Below are 27886 nucleotides of genomic sequence, written 5' to 3'. Positions count from 1 at the left end.
TCACTCAATGACCAGCAACCTAAAGTGCTGGACACCCTATGCCAAACAACTAGCAAGACAGGAACACAACCCCACCCATTAGCAGAGAGGCTGCCTAAAATCATAATAAGGTCACAGACAGCCCAAAACACACCACCAGACACGGTCCTGCCCACCAGAAAGACAAGATCCAGCCTCATCCAACAGAACACAGGCACCAGTCCCCTCCACCAGGAAGCCTACACAACCCACTGAGCCAACCTCACCCACTTGGGGCAGATACCAAAAAAAATGGGAACTACGAACCTGCAGCCTGCAGAAAGGAGACCCCAAACACAGTAAGTTAACCAAAATGAGAAGACAGAGAAATACACAGCAGATGAAGGAGCAAGGTAAAAAACCCACCAGACCAAACAAATGAAGAAGGAAATAGGCAGTCTACCTGAAAAAGAATTCAGAGTAAATGATAGTAAAGATGATCCAAAATCTTGGAAACAGAATGGAGAAAATACAATAAACGTTTAACAAGCACCTAGAAGAAGTAAAGAGCAAACAAACAATGAGGAACAACACAATAAATGAAATTTAAAATTCTCTAGAAGGAATCAATAACAGAATAACTCAGGCAGAAGAATGGATAAGTGACCTGGAAGATAAACTAGTGGAAATAACTACCACAGGGCAGAATAAAGAAAAAAGAGTGAAAATAATTGAGGACAGTCTCAGAGACCTCCGGGACAACATTAAATGCACCAACATTCGAATTATAGGAGTCCCAGAAGAAGAGCGAAAAAAAAAAGGACTGAGAAAATATTTGAAGATATTATAGTTGAAAACTTCCCTAATATGGGAAAGGAAATAGTCAATCAAGTCCAGGAAGCACAGAGAGAGTCCCATACAGGATAAATCCAAGGAGAAACATGCCAAGACACATATTAATCAAACTATCAAAAATTAAATACAAAGAAAAAAATATTAAAAGCAGCAAGGGAAAAGTAACAAATAACATACAAGGGAATCCCCATAAGGTTAACAGCTGATCTTTCAGCAGAAACTCTGCAAGCCAGAATGGACTGGCAGGACACATTAAAAGTGATGAAAGAGAAAAACCTACAACCAAGATTACTCTACCCAGCAAGGATCTCATTCAGATTTGACGGAGAAATTAAAATTGCTTTACAGACAAGCAAAAGCTCAGAGCATTCAGCACCACCAAACCAGCTTTACAACAAATGTTAAAGGAACTTCTCTAGGCAGGAAACACAAGAGAAGGAAAACACCTACAATAACAAACCAAAAACAATTAAGAAAATGGTAATAGGAACACACATATCGATAATTACCTTAAATGTAATAAATGCCCCAACCAAAAGACTCACACTGGCTGAATGCATACAAAAACAAAACCCGTATATATGCTGTCTACAAGAGACCCACTTCAGACCTCGGGACACATACAGACTGAAAATGAGGGGTGGAAAAAGATATTCCATGCAAATGGAAATCAAAAGAAAGCTGGCTTAGCATTTCTCATATCAGAAAAAATAGACTTTAAAATAAAGACTATTACAAGAGACAAAGAAGGACACTACATAATGATCAAGGGATCAATCCAAGAAGAAGATATAAAAATTATAAATACTTATGCACCCAACATACGAACACCTCAGTACATAAGGCAAATGCTAAAAGCCATAAAAGGGGAAATTGACATTAACACAATCATAGTAGGGGACTTTAACACTACTCTTTCGCCAATGGACAGATCATCCAAATGAAAATAAATAAAGAAACACAAGCTTTAAATGATACATTAAACAAGGTGGACTTAATTGATACTTAAAGGGCATTCCATCCAAAAACAACAGAGTACACTTTCTTCTCAACTGCTCATGGAATGTTCTCCAGGATAGATCATACCTTGGGTCACAAATCAAGCCTTGGTAAATTTAAGAAATTTGAAGTTGTATCAAGTATCTTTTCCGACCACAACGCTATGAGACTAGATACCAATTACAGGAAAAAATCTGTAAAAAATACAAACACATGGAGGCTAAACAATACACTACTAAACAACCAAGAGAGCACTGAAGAAATCAAAGAGGAAATAAAAAACATACCTAGAAAAAAATGACAATGAAAACATGACAACCCAAAAACTATGGGATGCAGCAAAAGTAGTTCTAAAAGGGAAGTTTATGGCAATACAATCCTACCTCAAGAAACATCTCAAATAAACAACCTAACCTTACACCTAAAGCAATTAGAAAAAGAACAAAAAAACTCCAAAGTTAGCAGAAGGAAAGAAATCATAAAGCTCAGATCAGAAATAAATGAAAAAGAAATGACGGAAATAGCTAAGATCAATAAAACTAAAAGCTGGTTCTTTGAGAAGATAAACAAAATTGATAAACCACTAGCCAGACTCATCAAGAAAAAAAGGGAGAAGACTCAAATCAATAGAATTAGAAATGAAAAAGTAGTAACAACTGACAATGCAGAAATACAAAGGATCATGAGAGATTACTATAAGCAACTATATGCCAATAAAATGGACAACCTGGAGGAAATGGACAAATTCTTAGAAAAGCACAATCTCGTGAGACTGAATCAGGAAGAAACAGAAAATATAAACAGACCAGTCACAAGCACTGAAACTGAAACTGTGATTAAAAATCTTCCAAAAAACAAAAGTCCAGGACCAGATGGTTTCACAGGTGAATTCTATCAAACAGTTAGAAAAGAGCTAACATCTATCCTTCTCAAACTCTTCCAAAATACAGCAGAGGGAGGAAGACTCCCAAACTCATTCTGCAAGGCCACCAGCACCCTAATACCAAAACCAGACAACGATGTCACACAAAACAAAAACTACAGACCAATATCACTGATGAACATAGATGCAAATATCCTCAACAAAATACTAGCAAACAGAATCCAACAGCACATTAAAAGGATCATACACCATGATCAAGTGGAGTTTATTCCAGGAATGCAAGGATTCTGCAATATACACAAATCAATCAATGTGATACACCATATTAACAAATTGAAGGAGAAAAACCATATGATAATCTCAATAGATGCAGAGAAAGCTTTCGACAAAATTCAACACCCATTTATGATAAAAACTCCCCAGAAAGTATGCATAGAGGGAACTTACCTCAACATAATAAAGGCCATATATGACAAACCCACAGCCAACATCGTTCTCAATGGTGAAAAACTGAAACCCTTTCCACTAAGATCAGGCACAACACAAGGTTGCCCACTCGCACCACTATTATTCAACATGGTTTTGGAAGTTTTAGCCACAGTAATCAGAGAAGAAAAAGAAATAAAAGGAATCCAAATCGAAAAGAAGTAAAGCTGTCACTGTTTGCAGATGACATGATACTATACATAGAGAATCCTAAAGATGCTACCAGAAAACTACTAGAGTTAATCAACGAATTTGGTAAAGTAGCAGGATACAAAATTAATGCACAGAAATCCCTTGCATTCCTATACACTAATGATGAAAAAATCTGAAAGAGAAATTAAGAAAACACTCCCATTTACCATTGCAACAAAAAGAATAAAATACCTAGGAATAAACCTACCTAAGGAGACAAAAGACGTGTATGCAGAAAACTATAAGACACTGATGAAAGAAATTAAAGATGATACAAACAGATGGAGAGATATACCATGTTCTTGGATTGCAAGAATCAACATTGGGAAAATGACTATACCACCCAAAGCAATCTGCAGATTCAATGCAATCCCTATCCAACTACCACTGGCATTTTTCACAGAACTAGACAAAAAATTTCACAATTTGTATGGAAACACAAAAGACCCCAAATAGCCAAAGCAATCTTGAGAACGAAAAACGGAACTGGAGGAATTAGGCTCCCTTACTTCAGACTATACTACAAGGCTACAGTAATCAACACAGTATGGTACTGGCACAAAAACAGAAAGATAGATCAATGGAACAGGATAGAAAGCCCAGAGATAAACCCACACACATACGGTCACTTTATCTTTGATAAAGGAGGCAAGACTACACAATGGAGAAAAGACAGCCTCTTCAATAAGTGGTGCTGGAAAAATGGACAGTTACATGTAAAAGAAAGAAAGTAGAACACTCCCTAACACCATACACAAAAATAAACTCAAAATGGATTAAAAACCTAAATGTAAGGCCAGACACTAGAAAACTCTCAGAGGAAAACACAGGCAGAACACTCTATGACATAAATCACAGCAAGGTCCTTTTTGACCCACCTCCTAGAGAAATGGAAATGAAAACAAAAATAAACCAATGGGACCTAATGAAACTTAAAAGCTTTTGCACAGCAAAAGAAACCATAAACAAGCCAAAAAGACAACCCTCAGAATGGGAGAAAATATTTGTAAAGGAAGCAACTGACAAAGGATTAATCTCCAAAATATACGAGCAGCTCATGCAGCTCAGTATCAAAGAAACAACCAACCCAATCCAAAAATGGGCAGATGACCTAAATAGACATTTCTCCAAAGAAGACATACAGATTGCCAACAAACACATGAAAGAATGCTCAACATCATTAATCATTAGGGAAATGCAAATCAAGACTACAATGCGGTATCACCTCACACCAGTCAGAATGGCCATCATCAAAAAATCTACAAACAATAAATGCTGGAGAGGGTGTGCAGAAAAGGGAATCTTCTTGCGCTGCTGGTGGGAATGTAAATTGATACAGCCGCTATGGAGAACAGTATGGAGGCTCCTTAAAAAACCAAAAATAGAAGTACCTTATGACCCAGCAATCCCACTACTGGGCATATACCCTGAGAAAACCATAATTCAAAAAGAGTCATGTACCCCAATGTTCACTGCAGCTCTATTTACAATAGCCAGGACACGGAAGCAACCTAAGTGTCCATCAATAGATGAATGGATAAAGAAGATGTGGCACAGATATACAATGGAATATTACTCAGCCATAAAAAGAAATGAAATTGAGTTAATTGTCGTGAGGTGGATGGACCTAGAGACTGTCATACAGAGTGAAGTAAGTCAGAAAGAGAAAAACAAATACCGTATGCTAACACATATATATGGAATCTTAAAAAAAATGGTTATGAAGAACCTAGGGGCAGGACAGGAATAAAGATGCAGATGTACAGAATGGACTTGAGGACACAGGGAGGGGGAAGGGTAACCTGGGACGAAGTGAGAGAGTGGCATGGACATATATACACTACCAAATGTAAAACAGATAGCTAGTGGGAAGCAGCCCCATGGCACAGGGAGATCAGCTCAGTGCTTTGTGTCCACCTAGAGGGGTGGGATAGGGAGGGTGGAATAGGGAGTGTGGGAAGGAGACGCAAGAGGGAAGAGATATGGGGATATATGCTTATGTATAGCTGATTCACTTTGTTTTACAGCAGAAACTAACACACCATTGTAAAGCAATTATAGTCCAATAAAGATGTTAAAAAGAAATATGTGCAGGGCTTCCCTGGTGGCACAGTGGTTGAGAGTCCACCTGCCAATGCGGGGGACACAGGTTCGTGCCCCGGTCTGGGAGGATCCCACGTGCCACGGAGCGGCTGGTCCCGTGAGCCATGGCCGCTGAGCCTGCGGGTCCAGAGCCTGTGCTCCGCAACGGGAGAGGCCACGACAGTGAGAGGCCCGCGTACCGCAAAAAAAAAAAAAAAAAAAGTCCACACAAAAACTTACACATATGTTCTTAGCAGCATTAGTAATAATAGTCAAAAGAGGGAAACAACTCAAATGTCCATCAAACAACGAATGGATAAATAAAATGTGGTATATCCATATAATGGAATGTTATTCATCCATAGAAAGGAATGAAATCCAAATACATGCTACATCATGGATGAGCCTTGAAACATTACGCTAAGTGAAAGAAACCAGTCACAAAAGACTATATATTGTGCGATTCATCTGCATAAAATGCCCAGAAAAGGCAAATCTATTGATACAGAAAGTAGGTTAGTGGTTGCTTAGGGCTATGGGAAATAGGGGATAGGAGAGTGGTAGCTAAAAGGTGTAAGTTTTTTTAGAGATGATGAAATGTTTAAAAATTGACTATGGCAATGGCTGCACATATCTATGAATACACTAAAAAATCATTGAATTATACACTTTGAATGGGTGAAGTATATGGTATGTGAATTATATCTCAATTAAGCTTTTACCAAAAAAAAAAGTAACCCAAGCAATTCTTGGCATCTCCTTACTCCTCTGCCCCAATCCTGCTTAACACTACCCTGAAGGGATAGGACATGGAAACAAGCAGGTTTGGATGGGTCTGGGGTGAGAACATCACGAGTCTAGAGCAAGGGGGGCACCGCCAAGGAACTTTTCACTTCTCTTGAGTCCTCTAGTTTTTTCCTACTTAGTGAGGCTTAGCCAACCTCACTCTTGTAGCTTTGGATTGAGTCACTGTTCCAGAGCACCTATATAGGAGAAACTTCTGTGCCATTAGTTAACATCCACAGTTCTTGGAAGTTCTAGAAAACTTCAGAGAATTTGGCTGCTAACTTTTGATGCCAAGGTACTCGCTGGATATATGGGCCACTGCTATTTCTAACTCTCAGATTAAAATCAAATTTTTAAAAACCTGTCTTATCTTTTCAACAAATGGTGCTGGAAAAATCAGATATACATTTGCAAAAAAAAGGAAGGAAGGAGGGAGGGAGGGAGGGAGGGAGGAAGGGAGGGGGAGAGAGGGAGGGAAGGAAGAAAGAAAGAAAGAGAAAGGAAGGAAGGAAGAAAAGCAAAACCTTGACCCTTACCTCATACCATACACAAAAATTAATACATTGGATTTCACCAAAATGAAAAAAAATTGCTCTTGAAAAATTAAGACAGCCATTAAAAAGATGGAAACACATACTACAGACTGGGAGAAAATATTTGCAAATTACGTATGTGATAAAAGACTTGTATCCAGAATATATAAAGAGCTCTTATAACTCAATAATAAGCAGACAATTCAATTTTTTAAATGGCAAAGATCTAAATAGACAGTTTAACAAAGAAGATACACAAATATCCAATAAGCATGTGAAAATACATTTGATATCATTAGTTATTAGGGACATGCAAATAAAAAAAACACAATGAGATACCATTTTATACCCACTAGAATGACTCTGATAAAAAGATACACAATAACAAGTGTCGGCAAGATGTGAAGAAACTGGAATCCTCCTACATTGCTAGTAGGGATGTAAAATGGTGCAGCCATTTTAGAAAATAGTCTTGCAGTTTCTTACAATGTAAACATATACATGCTATGTAACCCAGCAATACTATTCTTAGGCATTTACCCAAGATAAATGAAGACACATGTCCACATAAAAATCTGAACATGAATGTTCATAGCAGCTTTATTCATAATAGCCAAAAGGTTGAAACAACCCAAATGTCCATCAAGTTATGAATAAATAAATAAAATGTGGTATATCCATACAATGTAATATTATTCAGCCATAAAGAGGAATGAAGTAGTGCTATGCTACAACATGATGAACCTTGAAAACATGCTAAATAAAGAAGTCAGCCACAATAGATCACATATGGCATGATTTCATTCATTAAAATTCCAGAATGAGCAAATCTGTAAAGACAGAAAGTAGATAAGTGATTGCCTAGCAATGGGGGGACTGGGGGATTGGAGCATGATGTCTAAAGGGTGCAGAGTTTCTTTTCGTGGTGATGAAAATTTCCTAAAATTGATCCTGGTGATGGATACACAACTCTGTGAACATACTAAAAGCCATTGAATTGTACACAAAATGGGTGAATTGTATGGTATGGAGGTTATATCTCAATGAAGCTATTTTTAAAACTATATTTGGAGACAACGCATTTTCTTCCACTTTGAGGGAATGGCAATAATGAGAAAGATGAAAGTAAAGAACTAAGAACAAGAGGCCAGTTACTTCAATGGTTGCTAACGGAACAGCCTGCATCCCTGGATCAGTCCCCACTTAATGATCCTCCTCAGTTTACTCAAGAAATAGCTCTGATGCTAGCCTCTCCCATTGTCAATAATTCTTTTCAGCACTGAAAATAGCACCACTATGTTGAAGACACCTTAATAATGGCACTGTTAAATACTTGACAGTTAGCAGGCTGGCTTTCATCTTGCTTCGTTTTGTGATTCCTCCACCCTCTGCTTCTCATATCATCCACATTGGAAAGAAAAGGCGGTCAAATCAAAATTACAAGTTTGAAAATATTCTTTGGTCATGTCATCACAGGTGTCAAGAAAGATCTGAATATAAGAACTGTGCAAATACCTTTAGGGACCATCCTAGAAAACAACATATCCACCAAGGTGATTACTATACCAGGTTGGAGATCCTAGGAGCATAGAGAGGTGGAGGGCATTGAGAAGAGTAGCAGCTTAGGGAAAAGTATCTAAACAGAAGCAACACTGTAAGATAAATACTCTGTTAACATGGAGCCAGAAGTACTCTTATAGGTCACGTACTTATCTCAAAAACTGAGCTCCAGAGAAGAGATGTGATTGGCCCCCATAACACATAGCTAGTGGAGAACACAGTGAAGACGAGAACTCAGGTCTTGGAATCCCAGTTTAGGGCTCTCTCCATATGCTAATGTTGGATATTGATAGACTAGTCAGTGTGGGAGACTGGAATACTGTGCCAAAGCTTTTGAGTGAAAGGACCAAGCCCCAGCTCAATCACTGCTCAGAGCCAAGAGCATCTCATCAAGAATAAAACTCCGGGCTTCCCTGGTGGCGCAGTGGTTGAGAGTCCACCTGCCGATGCAGGGGACACGGGTTCGTGCCCCGGTCCGGGAAGATCCCACATGCCGCTGAGCGGCTGGGCCCGTGAGCCATGGCCGCTGGGCTTGAGCGTCCGGAGCCTGTGCTCCGCAACGGGAGAGGCCACGACAGTGAGAGGCCCGCGTACCGCAAAAAAAAAAAAAGAATAAAACTCTAAGATGATAAATTACTGAAGAAATAACCAATCACCAGACTACACTTGGTCTTTTCTTTCCAGAAGAACGACAGTATATTCGATGTTTGGCCACTTCCATCTTTTTTTTTTTTTTTTTTTGGCCGTGCCGTGTGGCTTGCAGGATCTTAATTCCCTGACCAGGGATCAAACCCAGGCCACCGCAGTGAAAGCGTCGAGTCCTAACCGTTGGACCACCAGCAAATTCCCTTAAGCCTTCTTTTAAAGCATAAAATCTACCTCAGTGTGAGACATCTTGAAGTCTATATTACATATAGCAAGGTAGTTTGCAAACTACCTCCTTTCAAAGAGCCCAGCCTGGCTTCCCTTCTTTGCTCTTTTCTACTTCATGTTCAAGCCAATCGTCTCAAATCCTGTCTCCAGGAATCAAATCTGTGGAAGGTTGAGGAGGGGGAACTTTTGGTAATGCAAACATTACCTTTCCAGCCTTGGTTTTCTCAAGCGAAGGTCAATGATAAATGACCTCCCTTTTGGGGCATAATTTATGTCCACGTGGCCTTTTCGACTGAGCCCAAGGTTGACTAACAGGACACAACACTAGGAGGAGAGAGGGGTTGCCTCTGGGAGACCTGGAGGCCAGGGAGTATAAGTAAGACCAGATGTGGCCGAAGGGGGCAGAGGTGGGGGGCATGGAGAAATACCGGCTACACAAGCAAAATAAAGTCACATCCACCTTGGGAAATGCACTCAACATTTCCAAGGTTAGATCCAACTTGTCTTCCTGTGTTTTCTGCAATTACCTTTGTGCTTCCAGCACCCAGTTATTTAGTACAGCAAGATGGAAGGGGCAAGTCTTTCCTGGAATACTTAGCAGCAGTTCAAACATCCTTCATGCTCTCATTTTCCTATTCTACCATCTTCTGGTTCAAAACATTTCTTAAAACTCCTGTTCTAGCTTCCAAGGCTATGGGTAATCTTGGAATCAGCTTAAACCTCTTTTGTTATTCTGAGACCTAAAATTCCTGGTTCAAGTAGTTAGTACTAGAAAGATATAGACAGAAACACAAAATAAATTCATCCAATTGAAGACTGGCCCAACAAAGCTAACACAAATCCTAAAGGCCATACTTATCCCTTAGGCAGGGATCTTGAGGCAACAGTGAATCTCTGCACAGAACCTGAATATGGGCAAAACTGAGAAGAGAGATGCCAATAAGTATAGCATGAAAATGGATGGTGTGAGGACCAGCTGTAGCCCTGTGTAAGACGCCAAAACGCTAAAAGTCTGTTATTAAAGCTCTGCATCTCTAAAAAACAGAAGCGCCATGCCCTGTGCTTTACAGAAATGAATTTAAGGCTAGACCATGTGTCTACTGAGCCACTACTACCAAGGGAACCAGAAATCTGGGTTCCAGTTTTTATGCGTCCATTACGTTTAAGCATAAGGGTCCATATGTGACTTGATTATAGAAATTAATAGTTGGATAATTTTGTCAACACACTTCAATCACTCCAGCTGCCAAGGAATCAAAAGAACACCTTCACCTGCGAGTGAGCTAATATGCATCATCATCCAACTCTTCATCGCGTTTTCCCTGACCTCCTAGAAATCCACTACAGCCCGTGGGAGTAGCCAGAGTGCTACGAACTACTCCTCATTCCATTAGCTACGAACTACTCCTCATTCCATTAGCAATTTCTTTTTTTTTTTTTTTTGCGGTACGCAGGCCTCTCACTGTTGTGGCCTCTCCCGTTGCAGAGCATGGCTCCGGATGCACAGGCTTAACGGCCATGGCTCACGGGCCCAGCTGCTCCACAGCATGTGGGATCTTCCCGGACCGGGGCACGAACCCGCGTCCCCTGCATCGGCAGGCGGACTCTCAACCACTGCGCCACTAGGGAAGCCCAGCAATTTCTTATTGAGGTGAGGAATAAACTGGGGCCTCGTCCTACTCGTGATGGTTAGCTTCCCTGCCTACACAGACCACAAATATCTCTGAGGAAACTGGTCTTCTATACCGGCAAAACATAAGCCCTGAAAAGATCAAAGGCTCCAAAAGCACATCCGAACAAAATAAAAACAGAAAGAGATAAGAGCCATGTCCACAGATTTCTTGTCAATCAGCACAAGCCAATCAGTCAAATGGTACACATGAGAACAGAAGCAACAATAAATCTGGTATAATCAACTGGGCTGCTTTAACTGATCATTATTTAAACAATGGGGGAGAAAACTACTTGATTTGGTCTGTTTGGGATCCAGTTAGAGCAAGACTGAAACCAAGTGATGGCCTTGACTTCATGATAAAAACGTTCCATAACAAATAGCCTTGACCATACTTTGTCCTTTCTGCCTGGTGCCACATTTAGCCAAAGACAGGCATGGAATCTCATCCAAGCGAGTCCGAGCCATTGCAACACATGTGCCTTCAGCCTGCACAGAGGAAGATCATATTCCCAAGTAGTAAGAATACCCACCAGTAATCAAAGTGACTGACAGGTGTTAACATTAGGGCTGTCATCACTAGAACTGGGAGATGGGCTGGGCTCCAAAATTTTGAATTTGGCACCAAATTTCAGTATACTCAGCATCTATTTTGTAATTAGTAGGTTTTGTCCTTGCACCCCCAAATTTTGTTATTTAATGTCCTTGCCGTAACCACACAACAATGTTTGATTTGTGGGTTACCCCATGCATACCAGTGAGGTTAAGAGTAGTTAGCTCCTAATCATTCAGCATATTCTGTAAACAGCATTTCCTAGTGTGCTCCTAGAGAGTGTGTGTATGTGTGCGTGTGTGCGTGTATCTGTGTATTCCATATGTTTGTGGTTAAAAAAGGTTGGGAGATCCCGGGTCTAAATTAAATGGGTTTCCTTTCTGTAGGACTTCTCAGAACATTTAATGTGCCAATGGGCAATGTGGATCTCTAAGAAAGGCATATAATTTGCAGCATTTCACAACTTTATTTGACCACAAAACCCTTTTATGAAGAGCTCCTGGGGGTGGGGAGATGGGGACAGTTCTCAGAATACACTTTGGGAAAAACTGCTTTCAAAGTCTGCTCTCAGTGACTTCCAAGTGAGCAATAGATCGGAGCTGCCCGGGTGGAATACGCACTCCTCTGGAAGCCCCCCTATGTCTTCTGATAGACCTAAGGATAGTTTCTGGGACATTGAAAACAGAGGGCTTCTCAGAACATATCAGAACAGCTACCTGGGCCATGTGAGAATCTCCTTATGTCAACAAACATTTATAGAGCATCCACCATGAATCAGGAGCTAAGCATTAAAAAACAAACAAACAAAAAGGTTAAGATTACTTTAACTCTGCAGAGAAGTTTTCAGAAATAACATGATATTTGAGGTAGGGCTTAAAAGATGACCCCCGGGGTCAGGGTAGGCAGAGGGAGACATTTTAAAGAGAAGGAACATGGGCTTCCCTGGTGGCGCAGTGGTTGGGAGTCCGCCTGCCGATGCAGGGGACACTGGTTCGTGCCCCGGTCCAGGAAGATCCCACATGCCGCAGAGCGGATGGGCCCGTGAGCCATGGCCGCTGAGCCTGCACGTCCGGAGCCTGTGCTCCGCAAACGGGAGAGGCCACAACAGTCAGAGGCCCGCGTACCACAGAAAAAAAAAAAAAAAAAAAAAAAAAGAGAAGGAACAGTATGTGCAGAGGCAGTGATGCCTGCTCCCTTGCGCACTCCTCCCTGACGTGTCTGTACACACACCATATCATACTCTGGCATTTCCTAACGTGTTCCCCAAAGAAACGGGAACCAATCCTTGAAAGGAGTTGGAAAGCTTGCTGTAGGATGAAAATCCACCCATCACTGGACTGGAGCTTGTTTACCTAAGAGGCGGAGGTGTCCCTTTATTTATTATTAGGGACAATCACAGAATGCTGAGGTATGGTACATCCCACAAAACGCTGGAAATTTGTGGTAAGAATGATGAAGGTAAAGTAGGGGGAAGAGTGCTAACATTTATTAATATATATGTAAATTGTCTGACAATTTACATATTTTCTCAATGATGAATTGTATGCATACGTATTTACACTGCGTGTTTTGATTTACAGAGTGCTTTCATATCCGTGATTTCGTTTGATCTTCATGAGAATCCTGTGAACATGGGTAGGGCAGGTGTGATTAGCCCCTTTGTACAGAGGAGAAGCGTGAGCCTCAGGACAGTTACGTGGTTGGCCCAACGTCACAGAGTAAGTGGCAATACCCAGATTAGAAACTAAGTCTTCTAAATCCCAGTCTTACGTCCTTGATTTGTATTTCTCCTGTACTTCTTCGAGAGGCTGAAGGTACAAGGAAGCAGAGTTATACCTAATGTTACAAAAATCTTTCGAAAAATCACAGCTGTTCAACAGTGAAATAGGCTGTTTTATGAAATTAAAATGACTGTAGAGTATATCCTTGCCATAGGAGGGAGATTAAATGTCATGGCTTCTAGAGTTAGGATCACCCTCAACTCTAAGATCCACTGATCATAAAATTCCTAGACCCTACTTCTCCGAGGTGAGGTTTATGACGATTAATCCTGTTCCTGGACAGCTCCTGTTCATCATACACTTGGTCCTCAAAAAAGAGATACTCTTAGATGCTTAGGAGTTAGAACTCTTCCCATCGCAGATAAACCCATTGCTGTGGTACAACAAACACAGATCACATACAACCAGTACCTCCAGGTTTCTCTCAGATCACAAAATGGTGGCGAACAGATAGAAGCCACACATTTATCCAAATTACCACGTATATGAGTTTGCATTTTCCCAGAAACTTAAAATCTTGCAGCACGCAGTATGTATCAGAGATTATGGGAGGAGGCACAGTTCTGCATTTGAACACTCATCATCCTGATATGGTGAATCTATTTTTTTTTAAGAATCTATATAGTTGCTCAAACACCGAAGGTATTTTAAGAGGTAGAAAGTATGGACTGATAATAATCCACACTTGTCTTATCTGATGAGGGACCAGGATTCTCTTGACAGCCAAAGAAACCAGCCACTGTTCCAATTCCCTTGGAACATTTTTTGTCATATATTTACAGCTCCCTGTGCTCAAGGGAATGGTGCATCTGTCTGATGGAGACGCCTGGCTGCATTCTTTCCCAGATATTAATATAGGTGGCACTTTAGTAGCATAACCAATGACATGAAGAACCTGATTTGGAGAGAAACAGATGGCACCATCTTTCTTGGGCTAATTTTAGGATCCTGAAATAGTCCCTTTCCACACAAACCATCAGTGGAACCAGATTAAGACAGCTATGTCACATGGAAAAGGGAGAGAGAAAAAATGTGGTCTAGTGTGAGGCAAAGACAACGAACCAGAAACCTCAGTGCTTCCCTTCATATTCTCCTGTCATAGAATATGAGGGTCACTTCCACCTCTTTTCATCAGAATGGATGCTGAATACCAATGTAAGAGTATCTAAGAAGAAATGAGTGGGCAAATCTCATTTCTAGTCACATACATTGAACAATCCAGGTTGCATCATGCACTAGCTAAATTCACATTCCAAGGAGTTTGTAGGACCTAGGCTCCAACACATCTTTTCTTAGCAGATAAGGAAGCTTGTAAGTGACCATTCTACCTGGTAAGTCAGAAACAGATTGAATTTCAAAGCCTCACATTCCTGGTCCATTGCTTTGTCTGCTGAAAAGACCTTTCTCCCAAATGAGACATGATATATCAGGTAGGGATGATGAGAGGTAGAGGAAGAGTCTCCCAACCAGAAATGATGTCCGAGGTGTAAGATGGTCAGCCAAGCATTTAGGACAAATGAGAAGAGGTATAATCCGGGGGAAAAGCACCTACCTGTTTTCCATCCAGAGTGTAGAGTTTTTTGACAACCCCGGTCTCTAGTTTGATGGCTTCAGTGATATCAGTGAGGACTTGCTCAAAAGAGTGGGCTGTCTTCTTGTTCAGAAGCACACGCACAGCCTTCCGAGGCTTCACCCCACTGCGGATGATGGTCACCAGCTTGGGGCGCACAAAGTCCTTGTTCTCTCTGGCCTGGGCACTGTTGCTGCTAGCCAGGGACTGAGGGGCTTTCATATTAGCAGATGTCTTCACATTGACAGACCAGTTGGGATTGACATTCTTGGTGTACTCCACCTTTTTAAAGAAGTTGTCTGAGGAGCAAACATAGCTTTCCCCTAAGGGAAGAAATAAGTGGTGATTAGTTTAACAGCAGGTATATGGACTATTCTAACCAAACTAATACACACTGACCTCGAAGTAGGACTTCTGGAAAAATGGTGATAATAACAAACTTCATGTGCAATTCCTAATTAGGCCCTCTAACAACTGGGCTCATTCAAATTCAAGAGCAAGTCATCGGCAAAATATTCTTCATCATAATGGCATACTCAGTTGAAAAAATCCTGTAAAGCTAAGGGTCCCAAGGATAATGAACATACCTAAGTATAATCTAACAAGTGGGGTTCTCAAGTTTGATATGATCTCATTTGAATTGAAAAGTTTACATTAACTCCTAGGATGTGTGTTAATGTCTAGGGGCATTACTAGAGCGTTTTTAACATGTCTCTATTTCTTAATGTTCCTGTCCTATTTCTGGACTCACAGCCCTATTTGTTATATTATGAACTGAAGAGAACTTTCAAAATCAATACATTTTTATTCCAAGTCAAAGTGACCAAAGTAACGTTGTGTATTGGGCATACAGTGCAAACTTGCCAAGAAGCCCGATTGTACTTTGTACAGAGTATATGGCAAAGCAGTAGAATACTAAAATGTGAAGTGTGTGTGTGTGGTGAATGCATGTATGTGTGTATCATTGTGTCTTTTACCCCCATACCCAGGTGGAGAAACTATCTAAATAACAACCTGTAGACACACACACACACACACACACACACACTATTCCTTGCGTCTGCAAGTCTAGCTCTTGCTTGAGAAATGCTCTCCCCTGTTTCCACCACCCACCCCTCATCTTTCCATCTTCCTGAATGCCACACACTAGCTCAGTGTACTCAGGGCCATCTTCACCAGTGCTCACCCTTGGCTGCCACAAGTAATGAGGTGGAGATGTGAGAATACACCATACAGCCTGATTTATGGATTGGAAGGATCTAGTGTAATTTTCACATTTATCATGGGCTAGAGGAAATGACTAGTACAGGGGAAGAAATGCAGGGGCCAGAGGCAAGAGGAAGGGATTAGACACCTGGGACTAGAAGCTGGAGAAAAGAGGAAGAGAGGCTCAGCCTCGGGGAGAGACTATTGGAAAAGGTTGAATTTTTTGAGTGAAACACATTAGCCTCAAGGTATACAGAAGTTCATCCAGAGGTTGAGATGCAGAAAACCAGTGTGACTGAATCAGGCTTAACTCATCAGTAATAACGCTAAATCGATCAATCAATCAATCAACCCGAGCCCGTGCAAAGAAAGCATTAAACACAATTATAATCTGATGGCTCTTCCTTCGGTCTCAGCAGGAGAACCGAGCAGAGACATTCACAAACGCCGGGGCTGATGATTCACTCCCTGTGCAAATACTGATTGCTTTGCTGTAGCACCAAAGCCTTTAAGTCGTGTTAATTGATAAATTTCTCAGTTAGTGCTCAGAGAAGATTCAGTGAGATTCTGTAGGGCACCTTTGAGGACATTTATATGTGTGTGTGGAGCGGGAAGGTAAGTGGCTTGTAACGTATGCAAAGTGGCTTCCAACACTGCTCTGAGTCCCAGATGCTGCTAGCGTTCTGTCTTGACAAGGGGACCAAGGCATGGTTTGTAGATGAGCACAGGCCCTCACTCCTGCACCTGGTGCATGCATGCACAGCCAGGATGGGGCGATCAAAGACCGCAGCCTAAAGAAACCCTAATTTCTCTGGCTGCCACTGGCTAACCCAATCCTACACAAGTGATTAGAGGATGTGGTCTTTAATTTTTGACTTAAAGGATGAAGGGACCCTTTCAATTCCCCCATATATTCACAGCCAGTATTCCCCATACCCTAGAAATGGCACTCTACCAGATGCACGGGCAACTTCCACGAGGTCACTGCCTCTGAGTCAGATGTTTTCCGTAATTTGTCATGTACTTTGAAACTCTGTCAGACAACTGGTGGTGTGCAAATGTATGAGGCTATATATTTATGATTTCACTCATCCACAGTCTCCTCTGGAGAGTCAGCTGCGCAGCCCTATTAGGACTCTGGACTTTTTTTGCTCCCATCTCTTAAACCTCTTAAGCCTCTGAACTATGAGTATGATTAACCATCCCCCGTGAAAATGAACATGATGGCAGACAGCTATAGTATCATATGGCACCCAAGAACTTTTCAGAGGGCCCAGCTCTCAGCCAAATCTACGTTGAACACTTTCCAACAGCACATTTTAGTCTCTCCACTCTCTTTCCTTTTGGCCCCAATATGAAGTAATGGAAAAAGAGCAGCTGACGTGATGTCAGTCACAGTGGGGTCCCCCAATATTTCCTAGTTGTGTGCCCTTGGGCAGACTAACCTCCCTTGGCTTCAGTTATTTGTCTGCAAAGTGGGGATGATGATAACAATACCTACCTCTTAAGGTTGTTCTGAGGCTCAGAGCAGGTGATGCATGATATGCAGGGCTGAGCCCAGAGTCTGCTACATAGTAAGCACTTGACAAATGCCAGCTATCATTATTATTAAGGCCCTAATCTGAAGGAACAGAGAGAGAACAAGAAAAAGAGCTAAGAGGGAAAGGAGGAAGAAAGGGTGGAGAGAAAGGACATGAAAAGAGGAAGAGTAGAAGCTGAAGGAAAGAAAAGCAGCAGCAGCAAGGGCAACCATCTTGGAACTGAGCTATAATCATTATATAACATGAGCACTGCCCGGGACCCAGGCTTCAAAGATCATATTTCCTGCTGGCTGAAAGGAGGCCTCCAGTTGCGTCAAAGGCCAAATGTGGTAGCTTCACGGATAACACCTAGCAAAGCCACTTGCTGCCTCTGCTGGTGCACACTGAGGGCAGAATATCTTTTAAGACTATCTTTTTTTAGAGCAGCTCTAGGTTCACAGCAAAATTAAGGGGAAGGTACAGAGATTTTCCATATGCCCCCTGCTCCCACACATGCCTCCCCCGTTATCTGTATCCCCTACCAGAGGGCAGGATGTTTGTGGTGGTTGAGGGGGAGTCAGATAGACCTGGATTTAAATCCCAGGCAGGCATTTACAAGCTGTATGACATCAGGCAAATCATTTAATCTCTGAGTCTCAGCTTTTCTGTCTACAAATTGAAGCTATTGCGCTAGGTGACGTCTAAGGCCCTTCCAGCTCTTAAGGTCTATAAGAAGGAATTTTCATCTCTTTTCCATCTCAAACAGGCTCTAGGAGATAAAGTTGTTATGGTACTTACATGTTAAAGAAAAGAAATAGGGGCCCACCACTGAGGACTCTCCCCTTGTACTACTGGAAAGACATCAAATGTGCTGCTTCTCTGGACCAAAGCTTCCTGGTTCTGTGTTGCACCTTTACACAGCTGGGTTCCCATCCTGCCACAGCTTCCAGGGGCCATTTCCCACTCATTAGAAGCCTAGAAGGAAAGCTGGCTTCAGAGCCAAGCAAGGTGACAATCTGCTGGAATCGACAATCTGCTTCAGGGCAAGGGGGTAAGGAAATGAAGTCATGGAAGCACAGCTGAAAGGGCAGGAAGGGAACAAGCTATGGGCTCAAGATGATCTAATGTCTACCTCCCTTCACTTTCAGGAAAGCTCCATTTTCAAAAACATTAAACATGTTTATAGTTGCTCAGTGCAAAAGCACTTCTGCCTGGGCTTTCTCCTCTTTTCCTGGGCTTCCTCCCTCAAGAAGGAAAATATTAAATGGTGGTTTATTGTATTATCAGGTCTATTAATGATGTATCACTCTCCCAGGTATCTTAAAATCCTCCTCTTTGGCAGTGTGCTTGCTTTAGTAGTTAGAGGATAAATTAGTGAGAAAGTGGTTTCATCTCATTGGAACAAATGGGCTATGGCAAAGAAAGTGGATCATAGCTGGTGTCACCATACAGATCTTCCAACAAGACCGTCACAATTGTAAATATTCTGTCCCATGGTCTGCATAATAATGCTCAAAAGGACACCCCTAAGATTGATCTGGGTACTTACATACGAGGAAGTGGGGAAGGAATTAGACAGTACATGAAGGAAGAATAATTCTCCAATGGAAGACTAAACAAGACAAAACGAAAAGTCACTGGTGGATTTCATTCACTGACCCACTGGGAATATGGCTAATACGTATATGGCCACATTCTGTCTGGCTTCATGAAGACTGTTCGTGTACCCAAGGAGCTGTGGGAAAGCTGACATCAATAACCTGACTTTGGTCCAAAATGGTCCCCTTAATACTTTCAGTATCTAGCAGCAGACAGTAGACTAGAGGCATTAGACAAAGGAGTGCCACAAGGCCAGAGAGATTATTAACCAATTGCTTTCTATTTCATTTTATTTTAGGCTAAATACTTAATAATGTGGCCATTTGGAAACACAGTATGTTCTATGCTCCATCATTCCTTTAAGATCTACAAATCAAAAAACAAAAACAGGGCTTCCCTGGTGGCGCAGTGGTTGAGAGTTTGCCTGCCGATGCAGGGGACACGGGTTCGTGCCCCGGTCTGGGAAGATCCCACATGCAGCGGAGCGGCTGGGCCCGTGAGCCATGGCCGCTGAGCCTGTGCTCCGCAACGGGAGAGGCCACAACAGTGAGAGGCCCGCATACCGCAAAAACAACAACAACAACAACAACAACAACAAAGGTTTAGGTATTGCTAGGAATTCCCACCATTATACATAGCTGAAGGGGACCGTCAAGATCACTTAATCTAGTACTTCCCAACTTTAAGTGCTCATAAGACTCACCTGGGGAAATCTGTGAAAACAGACTCTGGAGCACTAGCCCTGAAAATTCTGAGTCAACAAATCCGGGGCGTGGCCCAGGAATTGATATTTTTCTAACGCTCTAAAAGATTCTGAAAGGCAGCCAGGTTTGGGAGCCACTGGCTATTCCAGCCCTTCACTGGCATCATCATTTTTTTTAATTGGAGTGTAATTGCTATACAATGTTGTATTAGTTTCTGCTGTACAATGAAGTGAATCAGCTATATGTATACCTATATCCCCGCCCTCTTGGACCTCCTTCCCACCCACCCCCATCCCACCCATCTAGGTCGTCACAGAGCACCAAGCTGAGCTTCCTCTGCTTTATAGCATGTTCCCACTAGCTATCTATTTTACGCATGGTAGTGTATATATGTCATCCCCAGTCTCCTAATTCATCCCACCCTCCCCTTCCCCACCCCCCGTGTCCACATGTCCGTTCTCTACGTCTATGTCTCTATTCCTGCCCTGCAAATAGGTTCATCTGTACCATTTTTCTTATTACTATTATTTTTTTTACATCGTGAACAATAATAGTCCCTCGTAGCTGTAGTTTTACCTTGTCAATGTGTTTCCATATTTATCATCTAATTTTATCCTCACAATCACTCTAATAGATAAAGAAGGCAGGTATTATTAGTCTCATTTTACAGATAAGAATATTACAATAGATATACAAAATGTGGTCTATACATACAATGAAATATTATCCCTCAAAGAAAAAAAGGAATGAAGTGTTGATACATGGTATAGCATGGACAAACCTTGGAAACATTTTGTAAGTGAAAGAAGCCGGTCACAAAAGACCATATAGTGTATGATTCAATTTACATAAAATGTCCAGAATGGGCAAATCTGTAGAGACACAACGTAGATAAGTTGTCACCTAGAGCTGGAGAGAATACGGGAAATGGGCAGTGACAGCTAATTGGCACAGGGTTTCTTTTTGGGGTGATGGAAATGGTATAAAATTAGATTATGGTGATGGTCTCACCACTTGTAAATTTTTTAGAAGTCATTGAACTGTACACTTTCATTGACCTGTACACTTACGTTGGTGAATTTTACAGTATTAAGTTATACCTTAATAAGGTTGTTTTTTTTTTACGTTGTTTTAAAAAGAGAGAACATTAGTCACAGTGATGATAAGGACAAACTTATAGTCATGTAGCTTAACCAGCTATAAACTAGGATGACTCAAATAGTACCAGCCACCCTTTATTGAATGCTATCATGTGCCAGGCAGAATACTAAACACTTCGTATCCATTGTTTTATTTAATCCTCAAAGCAGTTACTCCCACTTTACAGATGAAAAACTGAGGCTCAGGGAGTCTAAATGGTTTCCCCCGAGTTCACACAAGCTAGCAGGTGGCAGAACTGGGATTTGAACCAAATCGGATTCCAAAGATTTCTTTTCCTATTATAATCTTCTGCCTCTAAGATGAGAACCCAATGCCTCTGACTCTTCACCCAGGGATCTTTCCAAACTCTTTCAATTTGAAGTCTCTTGGGAAGCAACATGTATGAATTACTATTTTAAAATCTTTCTTTTAACCTCTTCCAAAGGTGAAAAAAGTAAAGGACTTCTGTCCTCCATTCCTACAGTTGCAAAGGACAAAAAATAGGAGAGAAAAAGACCCTTTTTCTTTATCCTCTTCATATCTGTACCTTTTCCCATCTGGCTCTGTGGTAGTGGGATATTGGTCACATTTCTCAATGCTGCCCCAGAGATACCCCAGAATTTCCTTGACTGAATGGGCCATACTCAGGACTGAAAGGGCACTGAGGGCCACTGCAGTTTGTGGTTGTACGTGACTTGTGGATAAATGCAACTGAGCCTTATTTACATTCTGCATAGTCCAGAAATTCACCAGGAAGTACTACTACTGCACCCGGGAGTGGTAGATAAGAGGAGTACAATCTAGCAGGACTCAAAAGGATCAAGAGAAAAGGAAGCTGCAGTCTTCAAAATTGTATTTATTACCTATATTGAGCTAAGATTATCACAACACACACCCCAATACACACACACACACACACACACACACACACACACACACACACAGAAATCCAGGGAGGAAAATCAATATCAAGGGCTAGTCCTTGAGCAAGACATGTTAAAAAATGGATTTGGGGGAGTGGGCAATCTGTGCATGACACCACTCTAATATCAGACACAAGAACATTCTAATCCTTGCTCCAAATACAATGTCACTTGATTCAGAATTCTGCCCGAGCATGTATCGTGGTCTTTAAAAGATCGCAGCTAGTGGAAATGATGAGGACATACTGGGTGATTCAGGGTGCTTTGTTTATGAAAATTCTTACAGAGAAACCCCTCCAGTTTGACTGAGATGTGGATTTTCCAGTGACAAAAGACACACACCCTATCGATTACGCTGTTGGACAGCTCCCTCAGCCTAGCTTCAAGTCCTTCAAGTTTGCCCTGACTCTCCTTTATTTTAAGATATTTGCTAGGATGGCCAATCCTTCAATGTTCAGAAGAAGCCTAGGATTAACCTCCACCTGGCCATCCAGCACCTGATCAAATAATCTAAGCCTCCTCAGCATTGTTTCTCAAGGTCAGCTTGAAGAAAAACCTCAGACTTGAATCCCGAGACCTAGATCCAGTAGCCATATGGACACTGTCTTATAAGTAACTAGCCCCAAATCACTCAGCCTGACTTGAGAAACAGCAGCTACTTGCGAGAATGTGGTCTTGTACAAAGGAAGCCCTCATGCTCCTTTGTCTCTAGAAACACAAGAAACCTAGAAGCAGTGAAGCAGAGGCGGGGCACTCCCATCCGTACCAAGTCCTTTAATGTGTTGTTTCTCCTTCCTTGCTGGCTGTTTCAGAGAGATCTGCCTGTTCTAAACTCATCTTTGCTTGGGGGAATGGAAAGAATGAGGAGGGAGGGCTGGAGCGTGGGAAGAGGTTTTGGGGGGAACATTTTCATTATCACCACTCCTGAGTGCTGTCCTTTAAAGTACTGTCAGGTTAAACTGATCACATATATTACACCCATTAAAAGGTGGGGTAGGGAGGCATCCTCAAAATACTTGATTTGATAAAGTAAAATATTAAGACCATGTCCCAAGATCTATTTTTCTAAATGATCACAAAAGAGACTTCATGGCTGGGCAAGTTTTGGTAAGAGCTGGCATTTTCCCTATATTTGAGTTGGGTACACAGGTTGTCAGGATTCTCAGCAATCTTGTCATAAAATTCGATTGCAAAACCAAAATCTGACAAGGATTTAAACAGATTTAGGTACAGTGAGTCAGTTCCTATTCTAATAGGGATAGTCTTTATTAAAATACCAGACATACCTACAGCTTTTTTTGGTATTTCTCTCAATGACCTCAGCCTTAGGGACACACCCTGAAGTGGGCTTTTTAGAAGCAACAGCTGAGCAGTGACCACTTACCTAAAAGTATAATCCTCTGTGAATACGTCCAGGAAGTCCAGCTTTTAGGGTGCATATTTCCATGAGTTGCAATTCACAAACAGTCTCTCAGCAGTTCAAAGGATATTAGCATATAATATTTTCTCTCTGTTAACCCAACCAATCTTCCTTCCTCATTTTATACCCCTAATGAGTTTATGGTCTGCCTCAATAGTGCTATTTAGATTTAACTATGAACACATTCTAGAGTAAATGACACAATTCAGATTTTTCTTTGTATACCCTGGGAGATAAACACAATGCATTATCATCACCAGCCACACTTCAACGCCAGCCGAAACTGAAGACCATGAAGGGTAATGGCTAATGATTCTGTCAATGCCTATAGAATTAGAAGTCTAAGCAGCAACCTTGTGTTTTTACAAACACATTTCCCAATTTCTTTTAATAAAAATCCAAGAAATGTACCCATAACTAACGATGCCACCTCCCACTAAGGGCCACCACCCACTCCTTGAATTACCTTCTTCCAGTTCATCCATGCTTCCGATTTTCCTGGATCCATCAATGGTGTAAATGTAACGCACTCCCTGAGGCAGGTTGATGTTGTCAGACAGAGATCGTGTCAGGTCAGCCAGCAAGGCGTCGAAGCTGCGAAAACGGTCAGAGGACACAGCGTACACAATCCCCTTGAAGTAGCGGTCCCCATTGCGGTAGAAACGTACCTTCTTGGCTTTCTTCTCGTTGCTCAGTGCCTGCAAGGTTCGGGTTCGGTAGAAGCTACAATGGGCGCTGTGAGTGGGGCTAGGCAGCCCATTCATCCGTGAGCCTCTCATGTTCCTGGATGTCTTATCTCTTTCATCAAAATGTCCAAAATCAAGTTCCATATTTTGGTGGAACCTCAGAGACCTGAGTGTTGGAGAAAAGGGTGGGGATGAAAAGAAGCAAAGAAAAAGGGGTGAGGAGGAAAAAAAAAAAAGAAAGGAATTCAAATATTAGCCAGATCCAGATCTGCAATCTGCTGCTTGTGAAAAGAACTGGTTGAAAAAAGCCCGTGACCCATCTGCTGCTTGCCCCTGACCTGCAGGAATATTGATTTTAATAGAAAAGAAGGAGGGGCTGGAGGGGTGCTGCTGGCTGTGGGCACTGGGGTGAGAGATGGGGAGGGAGGCACTTCTGGCACTGTTCCAAACACAGGAGAGGGAGGGATTTTGAAATAGCTTAAAATCCTGGGACTTCCTGACACTGGCTCCTATCAAATTGTAACTTCAGGCTAAATACATTAAAACTGGCATCTGTTTCCTCACACATGCCCACATGACTAACGCTCGTAAATGAATCCATAGCCGACAAAATCCCCCTTGAAGGGAACAGAAGGACCTAGCCAAGGTTAGCATCTCTAGCTCAGGAAGCAATCTTTGCATCTTAGTAAAATGACTATGAAAGGGGAGTGTTTTAATTTTATCCCAAACCCTCTTTCCTACTCTAATGTGTGCATCCCCTCCCCCCCCAGAATAAACTGGAATTCTCCTTTAAAGGGACGGCCTCTAGGGAATAGCTAGAGTCTTTGTGCTATTCATCAAACCCCTTCCCCACCAAGCTGGTGCAGCTATCCGAGATTCATAAGAAATAAGCTGAAAAAAGAAAGGGATTAGAAAAATCAGTTATTTAACGAGTTATTAGTTCTGCTTTACTCCTGGTATCCGCCCCCCCTTCTTTATGTGCTCTACCCACCCCCACCAATGATGCAGCCCCACCTCTTAATGGAATCATTTAATTGTTGAAAAATTCCCAAATGAATCCTTTAATAGCATATGGGACCTTTAGAAGCAAGCACACCTTTCATTGTTCTGGGCTTCTACCCTGAATGAAGGGGCATTTTTCCCTCACAGCAGGCAATTCACCCCAAATTTATCTATTGCCCAGGTCTGTTAGGTGAGGCAAAAGATGGTCATCTGTCAGATTTGCTTTCCCCCTTTCTGCTGGAAGGAAGAAAGGAAGGAAGGAAGGAAGGAAGGAAGAAAAGAAAGAAAGAAAGAAAGAAAGAAAGAAAGAAAGAAAGAAAAAGAAAATCACAATATGAAACCAAATACAACAGAAGCCCCAAACGCTAGCAAAGGTAGTGACAGCCTAGGAACCAAACTATTAACATGCATGGCACAGATGGGGATAAAAGGACTCACAAAGCAAGCAGGGCTCAGCTGCTACACACTGCCACATTGAGATATTTGCAAGGGACCAGGAAGACAGGAGATAAAGGAAGACTGGTGCCTAGCAGGTTTGCCAGGCTTGCTCCCTCTATTCTCCCAATGTCACCATGACCTGTGCTGAGCTCAGCATTGTCTCTGTCAGACAACCTGCAGTGTAAGAGACCCCACCTCCTCAAGACAAGTAGCAAGCATTTCCCCAGGCGTGCCAGCAACGCTTGGCTTTGCTTTAGAATCTGGGGTGCTATTATTCTAAAATCAACATCACAGTGCAAACAAAGGAACATCAAACTCACTTTTCTAAAGGAATATCCCAGGTAGAGGCTTAGGAAAAAATCTGATAGAATAAGGCCAAAAAAAAAAAAAAAAAGAGGGGGGAGATAAGAGGGAAAGAGAGAGAGAGGACACACCGAGAGAGGCAGAGAGAGAGAGCTTTGCCTTGTGCTTTTCCCGTTTGACATCTGTTACATTCTCCCTGAAAATCACTGGAAAGCCCCACTCACCGGTTTTCTGCTGGTTGGGTGGAGATGCTGAGAGAAAGAAAACCAATCTCTCTATGCCTTTGTTGTCTGAGCTCCAAGCAAGAAATTCCTGCCAGGGTGGATAGATGCCTTCTAGGTCCTAGTGCCTTGTCCAGATTCTCCCCTATAACTCAAGCTTAGTGAATCTCCCCCAACCTCCTTTGATTAATTACATGCTTTTTTTTTTTTTCAACTCACCGGCTGCATTAACAGCTAGAAAGGTTTCATTTATAACCAACAGGAAATTGCAGGGTAGCAAAAAGATTGCACAGGCAAGCTCAGAATGCTCTAATGAGCAACGTGCTAGTCTTTTCTTCTAGGGAACTGCCAATTTCACTTGGCCAAAACCTTGGCCTAATCTGCCTGGGGGCCAGACTCACAGTCAAACCAGGCTTCTTAGAAATTGTAGCTCTCTTCATTTAAGCTTGAGAGAAAATAATCAAATATGCAAATTCTTTATGGCATTTTAGTTCATGCATCCAACAACTGGTTGTTTGGAAATGAGGTTAGTGGAGTTGACTAAGAAGCAGTAGGAAAGGGACAAGACAAGGGAAAGTCATTCCGGAATTTCATGGAGGATGAAGTTGAAGACGGATCCCAAAGACCTTTTAGCTTGGTGTAATAATTTTGTTAATGGGATCTGCAGCGTTCATCTTTGAGAATTTGAGACTTCGTATCTAACCCAGAGACTTTTCTGTGTGAAGTGAGTCTGATGGCTACAAGATAAATATTAATAGCTCTTTCCTCAAACTGCCTATTTGTTACTAACTGGCTTCTTTATATCAAATATGTTATAAAGGGCAAGGAAGCACGCATATTGAATTCAAGAAATCAGGCCAAATTATAAGACAAAAGAAGAGTAAGGCAAGGGTGGGCTACCGTATTCACAACGGAGGCTACGTGCATTAATATGTAGCAGTATTGAACTAGTCATGGTTCAATTTTTGCTTGGCTTCCAGGAAGCTCAGAGCTAATAGCATGCTCAGGAATTATCTTATGTCTGATTCCTAATATAATTAACCCTACTTTTTAGAGATAATGCTAGATGATTTATAGTTAAGCTCTTGCTATGCACGTATTTTACTGTAAGCTGCCTTAAAATGGGATTAAATATATGATTTTTCTTCTCTGGAAGGTGATAGCTCAGCAAAGCCTGAGCTATCTATGTTAGTGGGGTGTTCAGCGTCAAGTGTGCAACCTGCCCAGTCAAGTCCTCCCTACACTTTTCTGCTGCTCTCCTCTTTTCTAAATAAGTACCTCAGGGGACAACATGTGTCTGCCCTGTTTTCTTCCATTTGTTTCTGCCTTACATTGTGGCCACCTCTTGAAAACTCAGGGTTATTCAAGTCAAGGGCAGAAAAATATCAAGAAATAGAAGCAGAGAAATATGGAAATTCCAACCAATGGCTGCAACATTTTTGTCCAGCAAAGCCAATGTCTTAATTTTTTTTTCTTTCACATAGTAAGCTTTCTGTAAATACACAGCAATTGATTTTGCATCAGAACTCAAAATCATTTTATTTCTGGTGAAGATATAAGAATGGATGGGATGATAAAACTTAAACATGAAGGATTTGGAATAGATCTTAGAGAAAATTTCCTCATGATCTAGGCTTTTTAACACTACTGTGGAAGCAAAATGTCTTTAGAAGACAGTCTAGGATAGATGGCTTTGTTTGCCTTATATATACCAGAGAGCAGAGGGTGAACAAGATCAATGTTTCCCAGTGTGAGGTATGTGGGTGTTAATAGGTATTCTTTAAAAAGAGAAAAAAATTACATGGTCAAATATGTTTGTTTGAAAAGTGATGGGCTAAACAAAATTTGTTTTCTTTATCATAAACTTTTCAGGGTCTTTAATATACTTAAAACATGGTACCAGTCTCCGAGAAGGCAATTTAGTATAAAGGGCTTCCTGCT

The 27886-nt window shown here is 41.6% G+C and overlaps 1 protein-coding gene across 1 annotated transcript; it reads right to left on the bottom strand.

Moving 5' to 3' along the window:
• Positions 1 to 14698: 14698 nt before the first annotated feature.
• Positions 14699 to 24982, bottom strand: DCX (doublecortin). Its single transcript, XM_089904174.1, has 2 exons — positions 23762 to 24982; positions 14699 to 15106 (listed from the first exon to the last, which is right to left on the bottom strand). Exons 1-2 carry the CDS (start codon positions 24123 to 24125, stop codon positions 14721 to 14723), a joined length of 750 nt encoding a protein of 249 aa, XP_089760300.1. The 5' UTR covers positions 24126 to 24982; the 3' UTR covers positions 14699 to 14720.
• Between the last annotated feature and the right edge of the window lie 2904 nt (positions 24983 to 27886).

Source organism: Delphinapterus leucas, chromosome X (assembly GCF_059928025.1).
Source record: "Delphinapterus leucas isolate spDelLeu-1000000601 "Yukka" chromosome X, BTC_Dleu_Yukka2, whole genome shotgun sequence".
NCBI lineage: Eukaryota > Metazoa > Chordata > Mammalia > Artiodactyla > Monodontidae > Delphinapterus > Delphinapterus leucas.
The sequence above is the reverse complement of the archived record's forward strand: the minus strand, read 5'-3'. Positions and strand labels throughout refer to the sequence as shown.

Coding starts and splice junctions, on each gene's coding strand:
- DCX (XM_089904174.1), bottom strand. CDS start 24,125: ATGGAACTTGATTTTGGACATTTTGATGAAAGAGATAAGACATCCAGG. Junction 15,107..23,761: donor CATGGATGAACTGGAAGAAG/GTAATTCAAGGA, acceptor TTCTTCCCTTAG/GGGAAAGCTATGTTTGCTCC.